Here is an 18,479-nt window from a genome sequence, read left to right as displayed (position 1 = left end):
CTGCATCTGCTGAGACAGGCGCTAGGGTTTCTGGGAGTTATAAGGGCTTTGCAGTTGTCACCGACGTTTTTGTAGCCTCAACTATTTACTGCAGTAAGCTGCTCCATTTGGGTTGCCACTGAAAAGAACCCAGCAAAGTCACTTAGAGAATGCAAAACACAATTCACTTCAATGTGCATCTATTCAAATTACCATTTTATTTTATTTTTGCAAAATAAAGCTCTTTATAGCCTCCACCCACCCAGTGGCGTAGCGTGGGTTGTCAGCACCCGGGGCAAGGCAAGTAATTTGCGCCCCCTAACCCGTGGATTTGCGCCCCCTAACCTGTGGATTTGCGCCCCCTAACCCTAACCCCCAGATGTTGCGCCCGGTGCGGCCGGCCCCCCCTGCACCCCCCACGCTACGCCACTGCACCCACCCACTCTTCAGGAAAACTTTCAATTCTCAATAGTTTAGTTTATATAATATTCTGGATCTGTCTTTTTAATGAATGTTTGATGTCTTCCTGCATATTGTTAGCCACCTTCAACCATAAGAAAAAAGGGGATTCAGCACAATCCTCACTATGCTTCTCAGTGTATGTCAACCACAATACATCATTATTTGATTTTACTATTAAAATCTCAATAGCAAATTATTGCATTCCTTAGAATGCTTAAGAAAACTATAGGAGATTCAGCTTTATCAAGGGTAGACCTGTTCGCTTAAAACAGAAGAAAGCTCACTAGTCGAGTTAAATGCATCCTGCCTGCAAGGTGCCACACAAGTACAAGGGAACTTAAGCATGAAAATGATGCTGAGACTGTGACACCTTTCTTTTCTTCTGAATAAATAACGCTGGCCTGATCTTTGCAACTTAACTAGAGTATGTTAGGGATAACCTTCTACTGAACTTCCGTACCCAATTACATGCTGGCACCAGCTAATTTCTCAAAGATGAAGAGCCTCACCTGCTTTGTAAAGGAGACTCAGATAAAACTGAGGCTAGGCAAAACTGCCTTACGGAATCAGACCTTATAATCTTTAAAACGGCACAATTCCTGGTCAATTTGCTGACTGAAAAGCTGCGGCATTGATAGGAAATCCTTGAAACTCCTTAAGACAGATGAAATCTCATGCAGTGTGTTTGTGTGTGTATTTCTCTCCCTTCTAAAACTTTGCTTAAGTCATCTACCACAGCATCTCTCAGGCCGTTTTCATTATTTGCCTTCATTAGTCATGGGAAATGGAAAAGAAGGGTGGGAAATAAATGTGCATAAAACTGTTAAAATTAGAGGGGGGCGAGAGAGAGAGTTTGGAACTAAAAGGACATAAAGTGCCTATGAGTCAATATATTCCTTTATTCTCAGGGAGAAAGGGTGCAAACAGCAAATGGTATTTTTATATTCAAGAAGTGAACATTTATTTTCAGAAACTATCCTGCTTGTTATGGTACTTTTAATTATAAGCAAGTGAGGAAGCAAAACAAAATGCTGCTCGAGGAAGAAAAACCTTTGAAGCTGTTAGCTGGCCTGATCTGCACCTTCAAAGCCACCCCTTCTCAGGCAGGGTGGTTGCCCATAGTAGGAAAGTCACACCACTTGAGGAGACATTATTGTTCCTGTGTCCCTTCCTTCCTTCTTTTCCTTTGCTTTCTTCCATGCAACTGCACACATGGGCTCTCTTTCTCTCTTTTCCCCTGTGTTGGGGTTTTTGCCCTGCAATTTTAATTTTAAATGTTTATGTAATTGTGTACGTGTCAGGGCTCTCCTGAACCTGATGATACCTCTCTCTTGTGCTTAGATGGATCTGTTTGATTGACATCAGCTTTGGCCCTCCAGATGTTGCTGAACTACAGGTCTGAATCAGTCCCAGCAAGCATGGCTAATGGCCAGGGATGAGGAGAGTTGGACAGAAGGTAGAATAATAGAATTGGAAGGGACCACAAGGATCATCTAGACCAACCCCCTGCAATGCAGGAATCTCACCCAACGTGGGGCTCAAACCCATGACGCTGAGATTAAGAGTTTCATGCTCCAACAACTGAGCTATCCTCTGGTGTTGTTGTTCAGCAATTGGTGGAGGACCAAAGTTTCCCCACACCTGGTCTAATTAATGAACAGAACTCACTCCTGAGAAATAGATGGGAATGACTGCTAAACTGCCTATCTCTGATAAGAGAATGCACAGGAGAGGATAGCAAATTGTTACCAACTGCAGGTCAACACCACCTTAATATCTGAAATATTTAAAACATTTGAAATATTTATTCCCTACCCACACTAAAGGCAAGACACTTTTATGTTTAATAACTCAACAAGGTACATGGTCTAGTCAGACAACCCACTTGACCTCCATAGTTACCGTTATTTTTCGCCCTATAAGATTTCCTGCATGAGATTTCCAAAAATGAAGGGGAAATGTGGGTGCGTCCTATGGGGCGAATGCAGGCTTTCGCTGAAGCCTGGAGAGCGAGAGCGGTAGGTGCGCACCGACCCCTCTCGCTCTCCAGGCTTCGCGGACCTCTCGGCAAGCAGCAGGAACGCTCCCGCTGCTTGGGGAGAGTTGCCGGCATCCCGAAGCCTGCGCGCGCTGATCTCAGCGCGTCCAGGCTTTGCGGATCTCTCCTCAAGCAGCGGGAACGCTCCCACTGCTTGGGGAGAGTTGCCGGCATCCCGAAGCCTGTGCGCGCTGATCTCAGCGCGTCCAGGCTTCACGGACCTCTTCTCAAGCAGCGGGAGCCACCGCTGGGCTCCCACGGCTTGCAGAGAGCTGCCTGTTTGGGGGCTGGGGTCGGGGGAAGCTCGGGCTGCCCCAGCCCCACGCCTGGGGGGGGGGGAAATAATATTTTCCCCTTTATTTCCCCCCCAAAAAACCTAGGTGCGTCTTATGGGACGGTGCGTCCTATAGGGCGAAAAATACGGTACTATCATATCAGTACACTTTTTCAACTCAGTTTTCCCATTTCTTCATTCTAATAATATAGCTATCTGGAAAATGTAAACATTAATGTTGTCTGACCTTGCGCCATAGGCATGAAATGCTTGCTATCAGCATAATTGTGTGAATTCATACATTTTACCTTTTTAAATTTGGAGAGTCCTACTAAACAGCTGTGTAAAGTCCCTGTATATTTCTAACCAAGTTATTTCCTCGCACCCTTTGAAACAGGAATTTTATAAGAACAAAAATCACTGTAATCTATCCTGGACATTGATGGTACAGCTATTGCTAAGCAAACAACCTTTCCACACTTGCATGATTACACCGGCCAAAGACTAGGAGATGGGCAGTATGTTAGAGACCCTCTCCTCATTAATTTACAGCTCTGAAGGAGTTCTATTAACTAAAAGGGAGAAACTTGTGTACTCTTTCTTTGAGCAATTAACTAAAGTGGAGTCCGGAAGACCATGTGTTGCAATTGCTTACTAGCCAGATGTTTCCTAAGCAGGGATCCAGGGACAGCATGCTGTACTACCTTTTATCCAATTATTTGAGCTTCTCGCCAGAGCATTCCCTTCTAGTCCCGGAGCCCTCACAGTGGGAGTGCTGCGTTTCCCAATGATATCTCACCTCCAAATCAACACGCACCTGATATGCAAACACCTTATGCTAAACATTACATTTTATAAACCAAGTCAGTGTAAATGTATTCTTAGATAAATCAGTAATGATGTTTGCCACGAGTGCATGTATCTTACAATCCTGATAACAGCAGCTCACTATTTTATTCTTCGTTTTTTATTTATAAGCCATGAGACATCAAAGAGAAAGTTAAAATAAAAATGCATCAGTTTCAGCAAGAGATAAACATTTCTAAATTTATCCTGAACTTATTTTGTCAACAGCTGGCTGCCTTCCCATGTTCCCTCTATTGAATTGATTATAAGGTTACAAATCCTCCATAACCTTCAGACTTTTCTTGACGACACAGCTAGGGTGGTTGGTGGGAAATAACTTTTTGTTGTTGCTGCTGGCATCATTTGCGAATTAGTGCATCTTGGTAGATGAGAAGGCACTATTGCGGAATAATCCTGCACAGAGCTTGCTGCTGCATCAGCTGTTTCTGAAATCTCTTATGCTCATGGGCATTTAAAAAAAAACTTATTGAAAGCATAATAAACAGCAACAAGCTTCCACTTTTTGATTTGTTCCTTTACTGAGAGCCACGTGTTTCTGAGAAATCCTCCTCCAGAGAAAGCGCACTTGGTAGCAAGATATCACATTCTTCTTTACCATTATGCCCCTTGAAATCGACAGCTAAATCACAAGGCAGGGCCGGCCCACCCATGAGGCAAGGTGAGACAAACACCTCAGGCAGCAGGGTCAACCAAGGCAGCAGGTCCTGCTGTCAATCTCTCCACCCAACACACACCACTTGTTCCTGATGTAGATCTTCCCTGACCCCTTCTTCACTGGCGGGAAGGGGGTGCCATTTGGGGGTCCGCCTCAGGTGCCAAAATGTCTTGGGCCAGCCCTGGCATCAAGACCCATGGCCTGTGGTCCGGCAACTACGTGCACCTTCCTCACTGCGAAAGCTTCAAACCTCAAACACACACACATCTCTGCACTGTAATTAGATCATCAAGGATGATTCCTCAAAGTAGGCTAATTCCTCATTTACGAAGGAAATTCCTCCTTCCAAGAACAACCAGAGCTTAAAAAAAAAAAAAGCAAAGCGCTAGGAGTCAAGTGAGGCTAAGAGGACTGCCAAAAGGAACTCTCTCTCCTTCAACATGAAAACCAAAGTCTACAAGAAACCTCCAAGCAAAGATTTTTCTCTCTCTTTCCTAAACACACACACACTTTTCTCCCCATGGGTGTGGCCAGGGGGGCAGGGGGCAGCTGCCTCTCCAAAAAAATCAAGCAAATACTGTAAATGAAAATAGTTAACTAAAAGTAGAATTTGTAGAAAGATTTTGACAGGTTTTTTCTGACCACTCGGGGTCAAAAGGAAGTAATTTTAAACAATTGTTGTTGAGACCTTTCCTTCCCAATCGGCTAGGCAGAGCCAGACAGAGGAAGATGACAGGTGGGTGTCCTGCTACCCCCCCCCCACGCCGATATAAATCCCATGCTTCTTCAGTTCTCCCCCTTAAGTTCTCCTACCTTTCAGCGACACACCCGTGGGCTCTGCAAACCTGACACGGTTTGCAGACACTGACCTATTTAGAGACATGAGAAATGATGAACTCCGCGCCCGCCTGAAACAAGCGAGGAGGAGATAACACGGGGGGGGGGGGGGAGAGAGAGAGAGAGAGAGAGAGAAAGAGAGAGAGAGATGCGGGGAACGCGGGAATTTCCCACCCGCCGAGTCCAAGGGAAGAAGAAGCGGCTCTTACGCTTTTGCCCAACGCAGCCAAAACTTTCCGAGGAAAGGCAGCGCGCCCGGCGCTGAGAGGTACGAAGAAGGCGCGGCCAGGCGCCCCCACAGCAGCCGCCTGCACTGACCTGCCGCCGCCGCCGCCGGTGCCTCTTTGCCGTCTCTTCCCCTCACACTCCGCCCCGGGATGCTGCTCGCTCGCTCGCTCTCCGGCTGCCTGCAGGAGCAGCAGCTGGGCGCCCTTCGCGCAGCCTCGCCAGCGGACAAATCACCGCCTGGGTTGGCGCGCGGCTCGGTGGGCTAGCCTCGCTTTCGCGCCGCCGGGACTGACGGGGGAGAGGGCAAGGGGTGGGTTGGGGTTTTTCTTTGGGGGGGGGGGTTCGCCTCCCGCCTGTCCTCGAAGGCAAAGCAAGCAAGCAAACAAGCAGGCGAAAGAGGCAGCATTCCCAACCGCGGCTCTTCCTCCCCTCAGCGCGTCAAAGTTGAGGGCGAGCAGATTCTGCCAGGTGCGCTCCCGCCTGCCCAGCCCCTCTTTTACCTCGACCAGGCGCTGCTGCTGCCCGTTTCCGCAGCCGGTCCGCATGTGTGAGTGTCAGGGCGCGCGAGCTCTTTGGCGCGCGGAGGGCCGGGGTGGGGGGTGGGGGAGCGCGCGCGCGTGCAGCTGCCCGTCCCAACAGCAAGCCGCCAGCCCCAACCTCGGAAGGGGGGGACGGCGCCGGCTTGGTCCCCGCCAAGCGCATGCGCCTGCCACAGCCTGGGCCCCCGAACGACCCTCGCCAAGCAGGTGAGGGGAGAAGGCGCGCCCGCGCAGGGTGCTGAGGGGGGGGGAGTCGGAATGTAGACGGGAGGCGGGTGGGAAAGGGAAGCCCCACCTTTGCCACCGTCTTGCGTTCCTGAAGACGCTGAGTGAGTGAGCCCTTCTGCAACTTTTCCTCCTCCTGCACCTGTTCCAAGAGGGCTCCATGGTGCCCAAAAGCTGCGCGGGACTCTTCTCTTCTGGTTCTCACGGTAATTCCGTCGCTCCCGGCTGCCTTTGAAATACACCCTGCGCCCCTGCCCCATAGGAGCCAACTCCCAGGGAAGGAGGTCCCTTCTTTTCCCCATGGGCGTAGCAAGGGGACGCAGCTCCCCCGCCCCCAAATCAAGTAAATAAATAAAAATACTTAACTGACTGACCAACTGCGTCGCAGTTCTGCACCCCTAAAATAAATGCAGTCTATGCCCATGGCTCCCCCAATAAAATATTTGAAGGCGCTGCCCCCCCCCCCAAGTTGGTGGGCATTGCCATTCAAATGGTTTGCGTGTGCCGCGTCTTGTGGTCAATTATGTGGGGTTCTTACCTGGACCCCCCCAATGTTTTATTCAAGTTGGCACCCCTGCCCCTACACATTTGACGGAGGATAATAAATAAGCTTGCTCAATCAGTTATGGGTTCGTGAAGTGAACGAAAATGACCAAAGTGAGATGCCTCCAGGGGCATGCATGCTGTGACACGCTGCCCTCTGCAGCCAATGAACTGCTGTGTACCTGCTGTGCCCTTAAAACGCATTTGAAAGGGGTGGTCACTGCAGCAGGGCTAATGCCAGCATCAGAGAGTTGTACGATTATGCACAACTTGACACAGAGACAAAAACATCTGTAGGAAGTCCGGTGCTATTATTTCTAGAAAAAGAGGGGCCGGAACTCACCATAGTCACTCCCCTAGTTCTCTTATAATGGCAGTGGCGCCCACCTGAGAGGTGCCAGAACTGTGTTCCTGTAATTTCCCCTAGAAAAAAAGCCCAGGTAGGAACTAAAGCTTACATAGGTTCTTCTGGCAATTTCAGTGCCACACAACGACCATGTGCAATTGACAATATGGCCATAACATCTAGGGATTGAAGCGGTCAATCGATAAACAGCAACGGTCAAGTAAACCTCATGATGTCATCTAGTGCTGGCACCAGGATTTGGGGAGCTCTCAGGCATGGCATCACCACCCCTACTTGGAAAAGGTGGGACATGCAAACTGACAATTCTCTTAGGCTGCATCTGATCTTCTTGGACATTGTGTAAAGTGGAACTGCTAGGGGCAGTAAGTCCTCTGTTGGTTTGAGGGCCCTGGCCACCCTTGGAAATCAATGCTGATGTCAGTGCATGTATCCTTTGTTCAAGCACACGCAACCTGGCGGCTAGAAATAAGCCACAGATGGCACCGCAGGTAGGAGACCTGTATGGAAAATTCAGAGGTGTACCAGCAGAGAGGTTGAAATTTCATAGTGCATAAATGAGAATACAATGCATAAAACACTGCCCATAACTTTGCATCTATGAAGTTGTCTCCACAAGGCACCAATCCATGTGCCTTTTGGGGGCCCTGCTTGTAACAGTAAGTTTACATGGAAAAAGAGAAGCACAGCAAGACCAGAACCCAAAATCATAGAGTTGTAGAGTTGGAAGGCACCCTGAGAGTCATCTGGTCCAAACCCCTGCAATGCAGGAATCTTGCCCACAGCTGTCCCTGGGTGGGCATGAACCACCAGCCTTCTGGGTGACAGCCAGACACACTGACCCATTGCACCACAGTAGCTTGAGCTCTCACTCTACAGAACTACTCTGTAGCAACATAGCTACAGGAGCAGACTAAATGAAGGCCTGTGATGGAATCCCTCCATCACCAAAGCCCCCATTCCCAAGATATGCCCCTTGTTCACTGCACATGGGGTCAAAGTGATGTAGCCCCATGCCACATGCGTTGATAGTTGAGATGCATGCACCTCCTGAGCTTATATAGCCTAGTGGTGTACAGTGCTTGGCTTCAAAATTACCCAGAAGCCTGCCTTCCACTCATGTTGAACTCTTCCAGTGAAGTTACAGGTAGGTAGCCGTGTGGGTCTGCCATTGTCAAAACAAAATTTAAAAATTCCTTCCAGTAGCACCTTAGAGACCAACTAAGTATCTGAAGAAGTGTGCATGCACACGTGAGCTCATATCAATAACAAACTTAGTTGGTCTCTAAGGTGCTACTAGAAGGAATTTTTTTATTTTGTTTCTTCCAGTGAAATCCATCAGTTGGGTAAAAGATTCATGCATTTCAGGGAGTTAGGTGTTTTTATTATGTTTTTAAGATATGCTGTAAGCCGCCCAGAGTGGCTGGGGAAACTCAGCCAGATGGGCAGGGTATAACAACAACAACAACAAACAACAACAACAACAACAACAACAACAACAACAACAACAACAACAACTAGATGATCCTCATAGTCCCTTCCAACAATATGATTCTATGAACTTCCAATGTGCTTAATTTGAGTTGGCTCTTGCACACTGTGTGCAGAGCTTTGGGTCACTATTGCAGTATTTATAAGTTCTCTCAAACAAATCCAAAGCAAGTGATTTGAGAAGCAAGCGTGCCTGACTGTTTTAAACCATTAGTGGTAGTAGAAGACAGTATTAACATACCGTATTTTTCGCCCCATAAGACGCACCGGCCCATAAGACGCACCTAGATTTTTTTGGGGGAAATAAAGGAAAAAAATTTTATTTCCCCCCCAGGTGCACTGCGCTACACCAGGAGCTTGGGGCGTGCGGAGCTCAGCGCGCCCCAAGCTTCTGCGTGCCGGCAAGGTCTCCGCTAGCGTGGGAGAGCCGGGCGCCTCTCCCAGGGCTAGCGGACCCCTGCACTAATCCAGAAGCTTGGGGCGAGCTGAGGTCAGCGCGCCCCAAGCTTCTGCGTGCCGGCAAGCAGTCCGCTTGCCCCGGGAGAGCCGCGGGGCTCTCCCAGGGCTAGCGGATCGCTGCGCTACACCAGGAGCTTGGGGCGTGCTGAGCTCAGCGCGCCCCAAGCTTCTAGGTGCGCGCAAGCAGTCCGCTGCCGCCCCAAGCCTCACGCACCCGGTGGGACCTCCTGCCGGGTGCGCGAGGCTTGCAGACACTCGCCCGAAGCAGGGGGAGCCCTCCCGAGGGCTCCCCGTGCTTCGGGCGACAGGCTGCCGCCCCAAGCCTCACACACCCGGTGGGACCTCCTGCCGGGCGCGCGAGGCTTGCAGGCATTCGCCCCATAAGACGCACCCCGATTTCCCCTTCATTTTTGGAGGGGAAAAAGTGCGTCTTATGGGGCGAAAAATACGGTAGTTGGGTTTTTTTACAGTAAAGCGGTGCACATCCAAGGCAAATGTTGGAGCAGCTGCTTCAAAGATTACTCAGAATAAGAGAGAGAAAAGACACTGTTTTCATACATTTTGTTTCTCCTGGCAAAGCTAGAGGTTGTGCACTGGAGCAACGACCGTCAACTTTTTCTGATGCTTCTTAGAATTTTTTTGCCAAAATACTCCCCAGACTAGTGCTTAAAAATAATGCCTGACTGAAATAACCTTGCACCAAAGATACTGCAGCCCAGTTCTATGTATGTTTACTGCAACATCCTCAGGAAATCACTGAGGATCAGGGCAATACAAAATTGTTCATCATAAAGCTTATGCACCCCAGCACTTTTATCTACCTTCATCCTCTCTACTTTAATTGAAATCATTTGCGTCACACCTATGGTCTGTTCATAAAGAACTGCTCCACTAACAGATTCTTTGCAAGGTGTGACATGTTGCACCAGCACCATGCTACAAAACCGATTGCTGCTCTAGCCCTACAGAGAGGTTGACACCGGGGACTCAGCTATACAAGGGCAAATAAAACATGTTAAGTGCGTTTTAAGTGCATTATACACATGTGACGCTAGATGGTGGTGGTGAGCTTAATGGCAAATTCTCTCTCTCTCTCTTTCTCTGGGGTAGGCCCCTAAGGCCCAGGGGCTGGATGTGGCCAAACCGCCTTCTAAATCCAGCCTCGGACGGTCCGGGAAGCAGCGTGTTTTTACATGAGTAGAATGTGTCCTTTTATTTAAAATGCATCTCTGGGTTATTTGTGGGGCATAGGAATTCATTCATTCCCCCCCCCTTCAAAATATAGTCCGGTCCCCCACATGGTCTGAAGGACGGTGGACCGGCCCCCTGCTGAAAAAGGTTGCTGACCCCTGCTCTCTATATAAACACTTTTTAAAAAAAGTATTTTCACAGCATTTTTAAATACGTGTCTAGATTCCACCTGAGTGTCCTTCTTTTATATAGACACATGTATAAATCTTTAGTTGCAAGAGTGCAAGGCTCCCAGGTTTTGGAACGCTACGTGAGAAGGCCCAACTAGCACAAACTCTTTCATTGCTGAGATAACGGGGGGGGGGGCAGGGGGGAGCAGGGATTATTGGGTTCTTGGATTTATTTTTATTATGTATTTTGTGGTTTTATCTTGTGAAGCGCCCTGAGACTTGCGGATACAGGGTGGTATACAAACAAACAAACAAACATAATAATAACTGATGAAGGCCAGGGTTCTTAATGGGTGATGAATGGTTTCTGTTTTTAGTATTGTTTGGGTTTTTTGCATGTTGTTTTTATATACCTTTTATATGGTTAGAGGTTGTCTTAGTGCTAGCTTGGTTTCATTGTTATGTGTTGATAATTATTTTTTTAAATGATAGCAATGCAATCCCTTCAGATGTGCCTTATAGAGTAACCAGCATACAAATATTTTGTTTTCATTTAATTACATAGTTTATTAAAACCCCAGGTTTGTCCCTAACATTTACTCAGAGTAGATGCATTGAAATTAATGGACCTAAGTATGTCAGGGCTATTATCTTCAATGGGTTTATTCCGAGTAAAAGCTGGTTGGATGCAACCCCAATATCCCCTTCTTCCTTGACCTTTAAAGCCCTAAACGGCCTTGGCCCAGTATACCTGAAGGAGCGTCTCCATCCCCATCGTTCAGCCCGGACACTGAGGTCCAGCTCCGAGGGCCTTCTGGCGGTTCCCTCACTGCGAGAAGCCAAGTTACAGGGAACCAGGCAGAGGGCCTTCTCAGTACTGGCACCCGCCCTGTGGAATGCCCTCCCACCGGATGTCAAAGAGAACAATAACTACCAGACTTTAAGAAGACATCTGAAGGGCAGCCCTGTTTAGGGAAGCTTTTAATGTTTGATGCATTACTGTATTTTAATATTTTGTTGGAAGCCGCCCAAAGTGGCTGGGGAAGCCCAGCCAGATGGGCGGGGTATAAATAATAAATTATTATTATTATTATTATTATTATTATTATTCCCACATTTAACTTTTTACTACTCTTCAAAGTACTGCTAGTTTCCTGGCTGTAGACATTCACCTGGCTGTTTTGTAACCCATGCTTCATTCCAGTTCTCAAGCCAGTTTACACTCACAGAAAAGGAAGTACTGTATTAAGGATTTTTTTTTGGGGGGGGGAGAGAGAGAAACTAATTTTCACAAGTGTGCCCTTGGAAGCAAATTCAGAAAGGACTGTGCTTGAGCAAAGCCCAGAGTGGAAGACAATCAGAGGCTGAATTGAAATCAGACGAGTCAGACAAATATTTAGGCCGTCTAGGGAATGTGATTCTAAATGGCAGGGACAGAAGTACCATGCTTAATCCATTTTTTGTTGCTGCTCGGCAGCAGAAAAGAAAAACACTTTAGCACTGATTGGATAACACTTCCATTGTACAGTACTTCAATCTCTGCTCTTGGAAGATGGTAGTTCTCCTTAATAGCATGGGGGGGGGTCACATCACATGCTGTTTACAGTTCCAAGTGTAACTATGACAAAAATCCCTCTCACTTAAAGTTTATGGTGAAATATTTCTGGTCTTTGGCCTCTTCCTAATCGAGATACAGTCTTCTTCACCTATTATCTCCACCAACAGATGAAGCAATTGTGTTGTGGAAGATAGGCTGTTGGTTCAGGACTGCAGGAGACAAATCCCCATTTAACCATAAAGCAAACTGATGGCCTTCCCCGCATCAGTAGTTTTGTGCACACACCATGCTTTTAAACATATGACTTCCTGGGAGCTGTAGGAGGTGGGGAGCTGTAGTTTGTTTAGGGTGGGGACAGCTGCAGGTCTGTGGGGAGTAAACTACAGTTCCCAGAATTCTTTGTGGAAAGCAACATTCTTTAAATGTGCAATGTGTAAACAGCCAATGGCTCCAACTCTCTGGGAGTAAGCCCTATGGAGTTCAAAGGGACATTCCAGCACTGGGTGAAGTTTCATTCACTTCAGTTAAGCATGTACTTTGCTGCTCCAAAGCTGTATGAGTTGTACCACTCACTCTGACCACTGGATGGAGATTTTAATTATGTGAAAAATAATACTGTAGTTATTTGGCCATTTACTGATTCTCTTTTTCATAAAGGACTACTCCTACTTTTCCATCCCTCGCCACCTCCCACATTGCATATGTGTGTGTTTGGTGGGAAAGGTCTAAAGCAGGGAGCTTGCTCTGAAGCGCACAGAGTATCGTGTGATTTAGAATCTGGGACAGTCAGAGGGCTCTGAATTGTGCAGGGAACCCATGTAGATAGAACAGGCTGGTCTCTTCAAATCTATCCCCAACGGTTTTAGATGATGGGCAGAATGGGGCCAGCTTGAGACATGCTGGGCCTACTCCCAGCCTGTCCACATGTTGGGATGCAATCGTGAACAAGTCTAAAGGTAGCTTAGAATATTGATTCAAACAGAATCGTTTGTACATTTGTGTCTTGAATTGCTTTTCCACTGAGAAAATGCTTGTTATTGCCATTACATTATATATCTCTCTATATAATTTAAAATGTATATGCAATGCTTTTTGTTCCTATATGATAACACCCCTGCTGTACAATATTATTACTGTAACACATTCATTAATATAACATGGGTTATATCTGAAAGTTTAATGCATTATAAAGCATTTTTTTGCTATCATAACCTAGAATCTACATTGCACTTCAATCCTACTAACTGTTCACATTTGTCTCCATTGATACACTGCATTATTACTGCAGGCTGAAGAGTCATCAGAATTGTTCACATATAACACTAAGTCAAACCAAGACTTAGCATAAAAGAGCAAACATGTGGGCCCCTAGAGAGATTGCAGCCACTTTGCTCCCCGCTCCAGTTATGCTATGCTGAGCTAACCCATGGTTTGGCTTAGCATGCCATCTAAATCCAGGCTACATGGTTTAGCTCTCACAAACAAACAAACAAACCACAAGCTATAAAACATAGAACAAACCTTTGCTACAGGATGTGGTTTGTCTGGAGCGAGATAAACCAGGTTTATTCACTAAACCAGGACCATACACTAAGCCAAACCATGGCTTGGCTTGGCTTAGCAAAGCACAGCAGCAGAACAAGGAAGGACCGAAGTACCTGTAACCTTTTCTTCAAGAGCTTATGTTTTGCTTGCTCCACAACCCAATCAAGTGTTTTTGTGCAAACCAGGCCACTGATTGTACAGTGGAAGTTAAGAGTATTTGCTATAGATCGGATTAGTTATACAAGGTATTCTGAATATCGATTCCTAAGCGTATACTGTTTACTTCCGCCATTCAAAAATAGTTTGCATTCACACTGAACCATCCAGATCAACTCACACATACTTGCATCTCAAGTAAAGCGGTGGAAATTAACTTCGCAGTTAAGCACGGAAGATCGCAACCTTCCACGCAGGTACCTAGGAGTACACCACACTGAACTAAGGAGGACGAATTTGTAGGTAAGCATGCATACGATTGCACTGTTAAGTGTTAAATCTATATACCCTTACTCGGAAGTAAATGTCATTGAACAATGTGGGTTGGATCGCATGCCCTATTGCTTAATACAGCCTTCAGATGTTCTCAGCTCACTGACATGAATAACTCAGTTACACATTGTTCAGAAAAACAGTGTTCTGCATCACAGTCATATTGCTCTATCTATCAAGTGTCTGTATGTAGTGGGGACCCCATGTGACCTTCAACACTCTTTTAGTTTATGAATAGTATGCAGCAGTATCTGAGCTTGGCACTCTCATATTAAACATTTGTGGAAGCACATTGCTTTCTAACGTAATCGTTTTCTAACATAATGCTGGTGTAACAGTCAGCATGTCACGCCCAGTGAAGGATTCACTACTGCAGCAAATGGAAGGAAAATTGGCTATAGGTATGACACAAATGATTTCATCCAGGGCATTTCTGTTTAAACGCACTCAGTTCCACTGAAGTCAATCCAATCCAAACCAATGCTGTAATAAACCCTTTTGCCCGTAAGCCCCACTGAACTCAATGGGATTTACTTCTGAGTAGACACAAATAGGCCTGGACTGTAAGTGTGCATTAGTTTAAGTGTGCATTTAAATCATCGGGCCATGGCTCATGGCTAACTCGCTCCATTGATTTCAATGGGACCGACATTCAACCAACTCAGTTTGGATCTAACCCAACGTGACTGGTTAAGAATCCTTCATAAGTACATTTTTACAACTTGGTGTACTATACTCGGCTGCACCTTATTTATCTTGGTTTTCCATTAGCAATGATTTTCGCTGCCATCTCCCAAGCAAGCAAAAGTATAACCGAATGAATGGTTTTCATGTAATAATTTAAAACTGTTTTTTATTGTAAAAGAAATAATAGGGCTAGCATTTTTAAAAACAGTTTTACTTTACACCATTTGCACTCCTGTGTGGAAGCAAACCCATTGAAAACACTGGGGCTTACTTCTGAGTAAGCATGCACAGAAGAGCACTGTTACGAGATTCATCCTGACATTGACAATTTCATATTTTTTTTTAAATGATGAACTAATCATCCTTAATCTAGTAATTTCCCATATGCAAAAGGGACACATTCAGAACATCCATTTTAATGGAGGAGCCAGTTTTGTGCACACGGGGTGTGTATGTGTGTGTGCGCGCACACATGTGTGTAATTGCTCCCTACACTGAAATGGATGGGGATGCTCACTTGCAAAGGTCGTCTTGGGTAACCTGTGCAACTGTGTACTTCATTCATTAACAGTGCAAATCTAATACTGTCTGTTCAGAAGCAAGTCCCACTGAGTTCAGTAGGGCTTGCTCTCAGGTAAGCGTACATAGGATTGCACTGCAGAAATACATGCATAGAGTTGTACTGTTGTAAGGCTGTGCACACACTAACCCATTTGTATCACAAAAATGTTTTTCTCAACCAGAATCAGACATGCCTGTTCTCAACATGTTGCTTTCAATCTAGGTTGATTCCAGATCCTGCTGTCCATGGAGATGAATGTGGTTACTTGATATGCACTTGAAAACCCATCCCTTGCTTAGATTATCCACACATTTCCCTCCCTGTACATGCTCCAGGTGTATGAAGAAGGAACTAGCAATTGTTATATTGGTATACCTCCAACCACAATGCCATTGGGCACACTCCCCATTGTGGGGTAATGAAGAACCAATCAGCAGTAAGCTTTCATTTTTGAAATAAATCCTATTCCTCAAGAAGCACTTTTCAAGGGCAAAAAGAATAGCAATAACTCTATATTGTGTGTGGACTACATAGAAAAAAACAAGTACTTGCGCTCTATTGATTCTAGAATAAAAACTTGTATGTTTGCAGCCTAAATGTCCTATGCCATTCTGGAGACCGTAAAGCAGGGGTCAGCAAACTTTTTCAGCAGGGTGCCGGTCCACTGTCCCTCAGACCTCATGGGGGGCTGGACTATATTTTGAAAAAAGGAAGAAGAATGAATTCCTATGCTCCACAAATAACCCAGAGATGCATTTTTAAATAAAAGCACACATTCTCCTCATGTGAAAACACCAGGCAGGCCCCACAAATAACCCGGAGATGCATTTTAAATATAAGGACACATTCTGCTCATGTAAAAACAAGCTGATTCCTGGACCGTCCGCAGGCTGGATTTAGAAGGCAGTTGGGCCAGATCTGGCCCCCGGGCCTTAGTTTGCCTACCCATGCCGTAAAGCATGGGCTAGCTGATTTGATGTAAAATATCCTAACAAAGACCCCTGAAAGCATCTCAGTGATGTCACAGTGCATATTATCCTAGTTTCTAGTGGTGATCATTGACAAATGACATACTCGACTCACAACTTTCTGATCTCCAGTACCCCACCACCCATAGTAACCCACACAAGGGTGGTCAGTAAATAAAAGCTAAAGTAATTGGCTCATTGTTTTAGGAGAAATCTAGGCGGCTTCTCCATGTCTTACACAATTCCTCCTGTTGACTGAGCTTAATTGTAATGTTGACTTGTGCCAAGTAAGTAAGCTTTAGTTATATATCTAATAGTTGTTAAGCACCTAAGAGGAATGGCACAGACCTTGGGATTACATTGCTAGTCACCCAAGCACATGGTGTACTTAAGCTCAAATGCTGCTTCAAAAAAATAAAAAATCTTGTTATGGTCGTACCTTGGATCCCAAACGCCCTGGAACTCAGATGTTGTCTCCCGAATACCGCAAGTGATTGATCCAGTTTGCAAACATTCTTTTGGAACCTGAACATCTGGCAGGGCTTCCACGGCTTCTGATATGCTGCAGGACCTTCCTGCAGCCAATCAGAAGCCGCAATTTGGTTTTGGAAGTCAAATGAACTTCCAGAACGGATTTTGTTCGACTTCCAAGGTACGACTGTATTTGTTTGTATTGGTTATATAGACCACCCTGTTTTATGCAAGTAGCTGTACCTGTTTCAGAAAAAAAGAAGTTTTGATTCTATTTTGGTTGAAAGTTGAAATCGGTTTAGCTAGTTTAGGAATTCCTGTTGGTGTTTAATGAACCCATTATGTTCATGTCCATGTACTCCTGCCTGTATGTCAATTCCTGTTGTTTTCTGGGAACGTACTATGCAGTCCTACACATGCCCACTCAGATTTAAGCTGTAGGACTGCAGTTCCCATCACCCCCCCCCCACAATCCAGCATGGCTAGGGTCAGGAGTGATGTAGTCTAGTGGGTCACACATTCATCACAAGTGGGCATAGGCAGAACATTCTTTCCCAACCACTGGGTAATTGCAACAGGCTTCATTCATTGCATACCCCTCAACTATCCTGGAAAAACTGGGACATTGGTTTTTTGCATGAGAACACCAAAGCCATTTTGGGTGGCATGATCTTGTCCCCCCCCCCCCCCCACCCACCCAGCAGGCTTGATTATTGTAACTCGCTCTATGCGGGGCTGCTCTTGAAGCTGACCCAGAAACTCCAGCGGGTGCTAAATGCCGCAGCGAGGCTCCTTACGGGGTCCTTGCTGTGGGATCACATTCATCCAGTGCTTTACCAACTGCATTGGCTCCCGGTGGAGTACAGGGTTAGGTTTAAGGGGCTGGTTTTGACCTTTAAAGTCCTATGAGGCATAGGACCGACGTACCTACGGGACCGCCTCTCCTGGTACGCCCTGCGGAGGACCTTAAGGTCCACAAATGACAACATTTTGGAGGTCACAAGGTGGTTAGATTGGTCTCAACTAGGGCCAGGGCTTTTTCAGTACTGGCCCCGACTTGGTGGAACACTCTGTCACAAGAGACCAGGGCCCTGCAGGACTTGACATCTTTCCGCAGGGCCTGCAAGACAGAGCTGTTCCGCCTGGCCTTTGGTTTGGACTCAGTCTGACCCTTATATTTCCCTCCCCTTATGGTCTTGATTTATCGGCTACTTTAAAATGAGGCTGCATTTTAAATTGCATTTTAACCTGTATTTTTAATTGCCCCCCCCTTATGTTTTTACTGTAATTTTACTGGAGTTAGGTGCCCTGAGCCTGGCTCTGGCCGGGGAGGGCGGGGTATAAATAAAATTTATTATTAATTTATTATTTTTAGGAGCTGCGACCTCATGCAGGTAACGTGACTCACCCGGGACCGTGGCCCGGAAGATGCATCCTGGTTTTGGGCCTGGACATTTTTGGAGGGTATGCCATTGGGGCTTAACTGATAAAGGTCTGCATGGCATCCATAGCCCTGACAACTTTAATTTTTAGAAACATAGCCCTGTAGCTGGGAAGCGAATGTTGAAAGTTTGAGCTAGAGTTAAAACGGACATTAATCTTGACTTTCAGGAAGGCAATGATTTAACAAAAGACTGCAGAGCTGACCTTGTAAACGGTCAACCAGGACACTCCATGCAGCTCACTTCAAGGCTTTCTTCTACACAAACCTACAACCAATGCAATTATGGAAATAAGATCTGCTATAAATAGTGTGAAATTGAGAGCAGTTTAGATTATACAGGCCCGCAAAGCGAAGTAACCTCTACTTATAATTTTCTGCCCTTTCTACCCAAACCGGCAATTACCTCCACATTTGTAATCAAAGGGAAGGCAGA

General features: G+C 46.0%; 1 protein-coding gene across 4 annotated transcripts in view; it reads right to left on the bottom strand.

The window, feature by feature from the left end:
* ZNF385B (zinc finger protein 385B) overlaps positions 1 to 6,305 on the bottom strand; it is a 197,033-nt gene extending 190,728 nt beyond the window's left edge. The window contains exon 1 of one of the 4 annotated variants that reach the window (XM_081178529.1): positions 6,175 to 6,305. Coding sequence is in view for 1 of the 4 variants with exons in the window: in XM_081178532.1 (XP_081034658.1) it covers positions 5,089 to 5,158 (70 nt within the window). In the remaining 3 variants the exon portion in view is untranslated. Of the gene's footprint in view, positions 1 to 5,088; positions 5,170 to 5,321; positions 5,435 to 5,840; positions 5,866 to 6,174 lie in introns of those variants that run through there. The other 3 variants (XM_081178534.1, XM_081178530.1, XM_081178532.1) reach the window with 3 other exon arrangements.
* Positions 6,306 to 18,479: the final 12,174 nt, after the last annotated feature.

The sequence above is a fragment of the Podarcis bocagei genome, assembly GCF_964188305.1.
Source record: "Podarcis bocagei genome assembly, chromosome: 1".
In the NCBI taxonomy this organism is placed as follows: Eukaryota; Metazoa; Chordata; class Lepidosauria; order Squamata; family Lacertidae; genus Podarcis; species Podarcis bocagei.
Note: the sequence above shows the minus strand (reverse complement) of the source record. Positions and strands in the feature narration are given on the sequence as shown.